We start from the raw sequence: 10698 nt of genomic DNA, 5'->3' as shown, positions 1-10698 counted from the left end.
ACATTATACTGTTTTGTATTTTTTAACAATCCAACTTTTATCATTTTCTTAAACGTACACAACGATCCTGCAGTTTTTACATCACTCCCCAAGTTATTCCATAGTTTTATTCCTTGAATTAAAGTACACTGTTCCTTCAAACTAGTTCTGATTTTGGGTTTTTACAAATATCTCTGTCCCTTTAAGATTATAACAACTCTTTCTCTTAACAAAATTTACTTTAGTTAGCCACTTCAGTTTAGGAATGGCAGCGGAGAACGTGAATGAAGCCATTCAGTCTGTGTTGATTCTTAAATTTGTGTCGCAAAACCTGCGGCATTCATTTACAGCCGACTCATTCAGCTCGGTACTTTTCTCTTCCCAGTAGGGTATGGTTGTTTACAACGCACGCCGTTTCCAGTAAACTTCTTAGGATAGCTTCCTTCACAGTTGAGCTGGTGCACGTCATGGTCAAATGTTAGCAATTGGGTAAAATCAGATCAAATTTTTTAAAACGTCAACAGAGTCCACACCTCCAGAAAGCAACTGTTTCTCAGTAGCTGAGGGTCCAGACCTTCTGTACAGAGCAAAGCGTAGAACAAGGGGCTGTGTGGGATCAGCTCAGTGTCGACTCAGTGCCAAATGGTTGTGTATTAAGGATCAGTTCCAACARCTGTGGGTTGACCAGCAACAGAACAGGATCCATCATCTTTGGGACTTTGATCTAGACTGAAACTCTACTTGTGTCCAAGCCTGAGGGGGTACCACGCCCTGCTAACATGGGACCAGCAGTTGCCCTTGAAAACCAACTTTATTATCCATTTGATCTACAACTACACAACCTTTCAACAAGTACAGTTTCATTTACTTTTCACCAGTCCATCTGTTTTTTTTAACATCAGCGAGTGCATGAGTACAGCACAGCTCTAATCCCATGTTTCCTGGCATTTTGGACAGTCACTCAACTGAATAGCTTTTTTAAAAAAACTATAATATAATGTTTCTCACAGCTTCAGTTAGATGTGTCCACACTATGAACAGGGTGGATATACTGAACACAAATCTGCCATTTTTGTGAGCTTTAACCTTAAATCCAGTGAACTAGGTTCATGATTAAGGTCAGAGTTTTCTTATTTACAGTCAATGTTATGCTCTGTGTTTTTTGAGCTTTCATTTTTTAGTTTTGTTTCTGGTTTACTGGTATGTTTGCTTTCTTCAGCCCCCTCTGTGCAAATGAAAATCAGTTTATTTATTTATTTATTTGCTATTTGTTGGGTGTTGATTTTTTTTGAATATTTTAATTTCCCTTTTCCAGCAGCACCTCTTTTGGTGTTCAAAATAATGTTTTATAGTTTAATTATCCACATACCCACGCATTTACACATTTTATACTTTCTTTCACTATAGATTATGACAGCATGTTGCCAACACAATTCATACAACTCAACAAGAATACTATAGCTGTGGAAAGCAGTGTCTAAACTGAATCTGTTGAACTCCTGCTTAATAAAAACTACTAACTTCTTTAATTGTTTTTTACTTAACCTGCTTTCATTGACCTGCAAATAGAAAACATACATTTGCTTTTCTTGGCTCAGGTGCCATGTAAACAGTCAGGCTCTGCTTCTACAAACAGAAATTTTATGTAAAGAGTAGATGGTTTCAGATTTTTAGTTTGACGTTTGTTCTTTAACTCTCCTGAAAGAAGACAAATTAGCTCCTGTTGTGTGTTAATGAAGCTGGCTTGTTTAAGGAATGTTAGATTGATAGAAAGAAATGCACATCTGAGCAATCAAATATGTTTTTTTTTGTCACAGCACAAGATATCCAAGAAAGATAAACATTTTATTTGGCATCAGTGTTGTATTTGCAATCACTGCAAGAAAATCACACAGAAAGCCACTTCCATGTCTTCCGTGTCGTTCTTCGGCATTGATTTCAACAAGGTCCTTATTAGAAGTTTTAAAAGGGGTTGGTTGAAAGTCACAGGTTATTGAATTTAACATTAGATCTGATCACATCTGTTTTCATAGTACGATACGTTTTTATTACCACTTACAACCTTTTTTGCTCTATGTTTATTGGGATAAGTGAGGCATTAACGGTGTCAACAGAAAAGATGAAGTTCATCAACAAGTCAGCACTGACCATAGATGCTGGAGGGTTGGAGTGAAGAATCAATTCCAAAACATGAAATTGGTGTAAGCACAGGCAGTTTTCACTTTCCTCTTTGTTCTAGTTAGTCATTAACAGTATTTGTTTAAGATCGGAAAAGTATAGTTAGACAAGTGCAGTATATATATATTCACTGTTAATGTTTTATTTTATTGCAGAAAGCTTTTGTTCTTTTGGTACATTTTCCAACTTTCCATTCAATATGTTTCAATGTCTGTGACTTTATCAGCTCGGCAATTTTAAGACAAAAAAATCCTATATTTGGGGACAACTGGGGCATTTGGGGACAAAAGTCAAGTTCCCATTTGGTTTAAATGCCATTGGTGGGTTGGGGGTTGGGTTTAGGACGTGTGTTGCAATAATAAATAGAACTGAAAATGAGTTGAGGTAATCTGTGCTGCAAAACCAAYGGCAGGCAACTGACCCCCTGTGAGAAAGAGCTACTTAATATATTGCTGATAAAAAATATTACAATGTTTATTTAACTGGGATGTTGTTTGTTAYCATAGTTTGATATGAATAAGTTCAGGTTGTGGTACACAACCATGTTTTTTGACTTGTTCATTTTGTCAGCACAGAAGACTGTGAGGTTACCCTCATATTGCAAATATCAAAAATTGCAGAACTTTCCCTGTATTTTTTATTTTATTTTATTTTAGAATCATCACATTTATAGTGTAGTTTTGCTTTTGGTTCATTCCCCTTTCTCATTTTTCATGTATCCATGTTTAAAATAAACAAAGAAACTCACTAAATCTACAACAAAGTCCATTGGATCAGTGACATATCTCATGTAAGATACATTTCATCTTGCTGTAGGTGCCTGCATTTAATCTTGCAATAGATTAAATGTTAAGCAGGAAATGAACTTTGGAGTTTAATTTGAAACCCAATATTTTCTAAGGATACATGAAAAAAAAAAACTAAAGCAGCTTAGACTTTTTACCATGTGTTAAGTACAGTGGAGTTTGTGCAGAGGGTGGTTTCATTTTTTCTGCCTGTAAAAACTCACTCTGCAAGGTCAGCAGAGCAAACGCTGAGGCATTATTTATGTGACATGACGGCTGACCTCCTGTGGACGGCTTTGTGGGAAATGACACTGAACAACTAGCTTTGATAAAGCAGATAAACAAGTGACACATGCTACAGCTCGTAGTGCACGCGACAGGCTTTCAATAGCTTTACAGCGTGGTTCGTTTTGGGAAAAGAACATACATCTACTCAATATAAACAGTTCTAAAGCAATGCAATGAGTAAAAGCTCAAAATAGGTCTTACATTTGAAATTATACTTTGAAGTGGCGCTGAAAAGCTGCTGTTTTTGAACTGCGCATCTTCAGTCAGTGGAAATATTTCATTATTGATGAACAGCTGTGGTTTCAAGTTGTTGTTTTTTCCTCTCCAACACTAGTTTTGTCCTTGTAGTTGTGAAAAGTGAACTTTGAGCCAGATGGTGTCTTTCCTCTTCTTTTCAACTTTGAATTAACACCACCACCATATGTGCCAAGTCCACACACACACACACACACACACACACACACACACACACACACACACACACACACACACACGTTTGTTCTCTTATCCTCATGGGGATTTGCATTGACTTGCATTCATACCGATCATTTCTACAAACTAACCCTGAGCCCTTACCCTAAACCTAACCACCCCAGTACATATCTAACCCTAAACCTAACCTCTGACCCACCAATGGTATTTTCCTCGATGGGGACTTTTGTCCCCAAAAGAAACAGTGGGTTCTCRCCAGGCGCATACAGGGAAAATGGTGAAATTTGTCCCCACCAGGTAACAAAAACAGGTACACACACACATACAACACCATTCAGCTGTAGCTTCCCTCTGTGCAAAGAACACACACAGAAAGCAACACCTTCTTCTTCACATTCACGTGCATCTGTGCTAAAATACCGAACCCAATAACCCTTTTACATTATCATACCTGAATATTTATGAGACCTAAACAGCAAAGTTGCTAATTTTTTGATATCCTTGGGATAAATGTTTATCAACCCCTTATCAAGCTCGAGAAATGTTTGAAGCTTCCGGATGGAGGAAACATATTTTAAAAATATATTTAGAAACGGCTCAACTGTTTAAGTGAGACCTAGATGCCTCTCTGTCATTCTCATCACACATTAGAGTCTTCCTGTCAGTTACACTGCAGTTGTCATTCCAAGAATGGATTTAGCTTCTTTCTGGATGCTCATAATAGTGTGCCAATTAAAGGTAAAAAGAATATCAGTGGGATTTTTTTTGCTTACTTTAGTATCCTGGCAAAATCCCTCCTYTGCTGAGCTTTTTTGGACAGGTGTGTGGTATGGTGAGTCCATGTGGGATCCTCAATGATTTACATTTCCAGAAATTTTCTGATTGACCACRTGGGAGCCATCAATGCTGGATGATCAGCTTTTTTCTAAACTTCATTAAGTTTGTTTGTTTTGTTGAAATGAAGAAATGGATGGTTATATCCAGCTCAATTACGACAAATCCACCTCTGCTCTTTAAGGCTTAAACCATAGTTGTTCATTCTTTCCATGTCTGCTCTGCGTGTGATGTAAATTTTGCCGTCTTACTTATCTGTTTAGGTCCACCCAGCCCCTCAGCCTCTCTGTGGACCACGCTGCCTGTTGCAGTCTCTGACTTCTAATATGGGGTTTCCAAAGATACAGCAGAAAAAAAACAACATAGGTCAAACCACAAGTATAGAAAATATGAACCCTTGTTTAGTTGAAATGCTATTATCTTATCTTTATCTGTATTTATCTTTCCTAGTTTTTTGTATAATATATCACTCAAAGTCCAAGGACACAAAATCATATCCCATTTCTAGTAAGAAGTTGTTCAAACTTTGTTAAAGTTGTCTTTTGAATAGACAGTTGACAAATCAGCTCTGTATTTCCACTTATGGCTCTAGTGAAAACTGCAGTCCTCTGGGTGGAACACTAAACTGTGCACACAGTGTTGCCTACATAAAAACTATATTTCATCTATATTTCCACCTTAATATATTTCTTCATCATTACTAATGAGTCCCATCACTGCTGTGTCATCAGCAAGCCTGATCTAGTTTGTGTTGAACGTAGCAGAAATATCATGTATCAACAGACTGAAAAACAAAGAACTGAGCACACATCCCTGTGGGACTCCTGTTCTCAGTATGATGGAGCGTGATGTCATACCAACAACAAAAACTGTCTTTTCCTGACAGTGAGTTTAAAATCCAATTACAGAGTAAGGATTCAATCTGAATGAAGTGTTTCACATTAGTCCGTGAGCAGAATCCTGGCAACTGTAGCTGTTCTTTTTTACAAAATGAGACAAGACTGCATTCAGGGCATGTGTTACGAGATTTTCTGTGGGCCAGCTGCCATGAAAAAACTGAAGGATGTTGTAACATTTGTATGTATGTGACGTCATAGGTATGTGCCACTGCCCTCTATAGTTAGTTGTGGGAAAAGCAAGCTTGTGGATAAACACTGAACTGTGAGACGAACTTTATATTTTTCTCCCTAACTCACAAATAATGTTGCAGGTCGTTTGAACTCTGTTAGCTTCATGTATGATAAGATAGCGGCTGTTCAACCAGGCCTTATAAGGTTGTTGAAGAGTGTGTTTAATGAAAGGACAAGCATTGTGGAATTCCTATTGTCATGAGTTTTAGTCCTGCTGAAAATTAGTGCCACCTACAACAACCCAATGTTACAACATCCAGAGAAGGTGGGAGGCTGGTTTTAATCTGATATTTAATTAGTCGCTCAAAGCACGTCATGGTGAGGAGAAACTTTGGATAARTATGCAATAAAGTCCATGTTTCACCCTTTTTGATCAGACCATGTTAGCTTCTATTGTGGTTTTAGAAACAGAAACCTTTTTTTAATGTGTCAGTGTGTTTTCGGTGCCCTACTTTCTACAAGTCTTAAATGAGGATGGTGATGTCCTTCTTTACTGATTTTGGCCAAATCATAAGTATCATATAGAATTTGCGTAATCAAACTAACACTCTTCTGCAGCAGCATATACTGACTGAATTTTTTGCAGTGCTGCTCTTTTCCTATGTATCTGTAGTGTGTTTACAGATGGATTACGCCTGTGGTTTGTCTAAGATTTATATTGTCTAATAGCTCCTGAAGATTGACGTTTTAACTAAAATCTGTCAATCAAAGCAGTACAGCTGCTACAATATTTTTAGATGACTAAGTTTTCTTTGTTTCGTGCAAATAAACATCAGTCATAAAATATTTAAATATTTTCCTGAGTTCCTAAAACTTAGATACTCATTATTCTTTCCTGTCTGCAGCAAACTTTCTCATGTTTAGGAGCAAACTTTATCTGCCTGTGCACATTATTCTGTTGGGATCACAAAGAGAAATGTCCTTGGATTTCCTACGATTAAAATCTGAAACACGTAACTGCTGCCAATCTCTTCCTCTTTTATTCTTCCTCTCCTTCCTCACCTTCTGCCCTTCCACACACTTTGCCAGTCCTCTTCTTACTTTAAAATCCATCTTGTTTTCATCCATCTGCTGTCTTTTACCTCAACTTCTCCCTCAAACTGCTTGTACCATGTTCTGTGTTGTTCTTTATTTTTTTCCTAGCTTTAGTTTCTTCTTGATTGGGATAATAGTGAATACTGCTATAAACTCACATTTAAGTTTTTGTTTATTTTCTCAACACAGTGCTTCCAACATTCTGCATGTCCTTTAGTATCTTGTTTTATCCAGAAGGGAGTGAGCATTATGAGCAGTGAGAGTCCATCAGATGAGCCAAATGCATTTTTGGCATGCAGAGCATAAATGGTTGGCATTCAGGTTATAATAGCCTATGATTTATCATAGTCCAAGTAGTCCTTTGAAATATTTATATTGCACATAAACAACGTCCATCTAAGGTGTCTTTGCAAGACCTGTAGCAAACTGTGAATGGACAAGATACCCAGCTCTGCAGTCTGGGAGTTCTGCAGTAATGAACAGATGCGTACCTCATRAAAGGTCAGCTTTGCTGAGGACGCTTGGTCAGAATGGATTTTTTTTTTATTCAAAAGACTCTGTCCCACAGGGATTTAACAGAAGGCTACTGATGACAAAATGGATAGCAAGCGTTACAATGATGTTCTCAAATCCAGTCTGAAGAACTGTGGTATAACAACAGAGACTAGGGGCCAGTTCTGATTGCCTTGAATGTTGCTCTTTGTCAAGGCTATTTAACTGGTGGCATGTGTGTCAAATGACTTTTGTCTGGCCCACCAAATACCCCACCCCCATAAAAATAGTTTTGTTTACTTAATTTAATATAAAAATAGATTTTAAATCTGGATGTTCAGCCCCCTGAACAATTTAGTTGAACAGCCCTGCTCTACATTGTGCTCAGGTTTCAGTGCATTGGCCTCCTTTAGGGGTCTTACAAACACAATACCCATTAAAATTAATAGTTTGTTCAAAGAACCTACAAAAATCTCAGTTACAACTTGAACTTGTCAGCTACCAAAGAACTCATTTCTAATAATAACTCAGAGAGAGGTAAGACCCACCGATGGCTCAAAGCTTGTTTCGCACCTCAGTACCTTTTGGATTCGTTAAGGCCTCACACTTTCACCCATATGGTCATCAAAGCAAAGACTCATGGATTTTCCTCAATCTGATTTAAAAACCCTGAAATTTTTTTTCATGCATTTGCACAGCAGTTATAAAATGAGCTTCTTMTATGTTTAAGCCTTTTTTCGAAAACAGCTGAAGATTCTTTTGAAAGACCARTGTTTGGTAAATAGTTTGCTAAATTGTTTAATTGTTTTTACTATTGTCTTTAAAGCATATTTTTCATTTAAATGTTTTTATTTTAATGTGAATCACTTAATTTTCTTTCCTAAAAAGACTATGTGAACAAACTTTATTTACTTTATTTACTTATTAATCTGACCTGATGTAATTACGTATATTCTACAGTTTACCACAAATTGCAAACATAAATGTTTGAGCTGCTATACGACGTCATGAAGTCCCTTTTGCTTGATCTTTCTCTCTCATTTTTTTTTTATTTCCCCCTGGTCCACCCCCCTTGACATCTTGAAAGTGATGAGTCAGCTTTCACCTCACCTTGTCCCTCTCCTTTTTATTTCCACCTCAACAATTTAATATAAAACTGTCAGAGAAGCTTTTCTTTATCACACAAGTCTTTGGGTCCTATAACACAGTTGTCACTTTCTTGGTTTTATCCTTTCTTTCCTTTTTTTTTGTTTTGTATAAACCCATGTCAGAGCATGCATCTCATTAAAAATGATGTAGCTGATGAATATGATCTCTTCCTCTTTAGGTGATGCTGGCAGAGCGTAAAGCGACAGAGGAGCTGTACGCCATAAAGATCCTGAAGAAGGATGTTGTTATCCAGGACGATGATGTAGAGTGCACCATGGTGGAGAAGAGGGTGTTAGCGTTGACTGGAAAGCCCCCGTTCTTAACACAGCTGCACTCCACTTTCCAGACTATGGTGAGCTGACCAGCAGTTTCCCTCAGGGAATTTTATAGTGGGGGCCTATTTTATTTTTATTTTTCACTTCCATCAATAATAATATAATATGTCTGCCAGAATCAGAACTGATAATATAAGATTTTTAATATATTGTTTGCACGATCTCATATAAAAATATTTGAAAACAAACTGCAAAAATACATTTTTGTGTCATTTTTGACCTTTTTTCAGGGATCCAACTAGATTATTTATTTATTTATTTTAGGTTAATGGATAGTTATGTGGATTGTAAACAAGTTCCTTTAAGGGTCCCTACATTTTTAATGTGCACAAAACACAAGTGAGTCCCGCTAAAAGACGGCCGGGTGGGCGCTGTAGTCTTAGCATCTCACAGCTGGAAAACACAGTCTGAATTCATGTTTGATTCATGCTCAACTTGTGATGTGTAATCCGTATTATGCCAAAGATGAGTCAACAGAGGAAGTAAATATAGCTCGCCAGTTTCACGCACGGCCATCAGCGCATGTCGTTTCAGTTCACACGCTGTAAACACTCGGTGATTTGTGACGTTCTGTCAATTAGAGACCAAACATAATGGACCTGATCTGCAACACACACCAACTAGCTCCTGCTCAGCACTAGTTCTCTCACTGAAGGAGAGTTTTGTCCATTAAATGCACCATACACCACACACAGGCTGCAAAACCCGCATTCTCATTTATATAGTGCACACGTGCAATAGGTCAGTGGTTCACCACTATTTTCTGTCATGCCCCTCTAACTTAAAGGGGCTATATCATGTAAAATCAACTTTTTTGAGCTTTATATCATGTTATAATGTTACCCTCTCATAAAAAACATGCCCAGAGTCTTACTTTGACTCATTCATGCATGTTGGAGAAATCCTGTGCTGTCCTGAGGCAGCAGGCAGGGGAGCAAAAACAACCGGTTGGGACTAGAACCGCCTTTTGGGATCAGCTCCTCCTCTAGGCTGTGTCTCCAAGCCGAGCTTCCTCATCACAGAGAATACCCCCCCCCCCCCCCCCCCCCCCCCGTGACTCCTGCAGGCTCTCGGCAGCAACAAAGCTAACTGGTGAAACTGAAAGTGAAACCGAAACTATCTGCTGAGCTCCCAGTACTTCTTCTTAGTGCAACCCTTTTCAAATTCAAAATACCTTTGAGGAAATGTATTTTCAGATGCCAAGTAAACTGAGCTTCCATATCACAGTGCACCCCCACCCCCCGCATGTTGAAAAGGGTGAGACAGAAGCGGAAGGAGGTTCTTAAACAGACAGAGGCCAATTTCAAGATGTTTAGAAACAGATATGAAGAGAAGAAGAGTTTATTTTCTATTTAAACATAAGAAATAGCATTTTAATAACAACTAAAGGTGACATAGTTACTTTATTATTGTATAGAACTCAAACATATGCCTGAGAAACACATAATATTGTCCCTTTAAATTTGTACATACACAAACACACACACACACACGAATTGAAATACTGTTGACAAACCACCGTGTGACTGAGCTATTACTGGTAGGGGAAACATTAATCTATGTAAAAGTATTGTTATCTTTTACCTTTTAAATTTGTTTCTTCTGCTGCATTAAGACATTCATTTCTAATTTAAAACTGATTTAAAATTTATTTTTGTATTGAATAAAAACATTATGTTTTGCTTCAAAACACATGAGGGGTCTTGTTTTCTGTGGTGTTCCAGTGCGGCCAATGAGCTCTTTAAAAAATGTACATATATTTTTTATTTAATTTATTTAATTTACATTGGGTTATATAAACTATCTGTGGTCCTCCTTGTTCAAGGCTAATAAATTAAAAAAAAGGTTGCAAATGATTTTTTTACACCACCCCTCCAGAGGGGTTGACCCCACTATTTGAGAAGCACTGCAATAGTTTATTTAAACTCATACAAAATGCACATGACTGCACTCAAACTGCTGTTTCTGTTACTTATCATGACACTATATTTTGTCCAGAAAGCACTCTCTCTCTCTCTCTCTCTCTCTCTCTCTCTCTCTCTCTCTCTCTCTCTCTCTCTC

At 37.6% G+C, this 10698-nt stretch overlaps 1 protein-coding gene across 1 annotated transcript in view; it reads left to right on the top strand.

Annotated features, from left to right (window-relative positions):
• The window catches only part of LOC106516520 (protein kinase C beta type), a gene marked incomplete at its 5' end in the record, with an annotated part of 140900 nt that overhangs the window by 90184 nt on the left and 40018 nt on the right, over positions 1 to 10698 (top strand). The window contains 1 exon segment of the mRNA XM_014006922.1: positions 8481 to 8654. Within this exon segment, the coding sequence (XP_013862376.1) occupies positions 8481 to 8654 (174 nt within the window).

This window comes from Austrofundulus limnaeus, unplaced genomic scaffold (genome assembly GCF_001266775.1).
Source record: "Austrofundulus limnaeus strain Quisiro unplaced genomic scaffold, Austrofundulus_limnaeus-1.0 Scaffold38, whole genome shotgun sequence".
Taxonomy (NCBI): domain Eukaryota; kingdom Metazoa; phylum Chordata; class Actinopteri; order Cyprinodontiformes; family Rivulidae; genus Austrofundulus; species Austrofundulus limnaeus.
The sequence above is the reverse complement of the archived record's forward strand: the minus strand, read 5'-3'. Positions and strand labels throughout refer to the sequence as shown.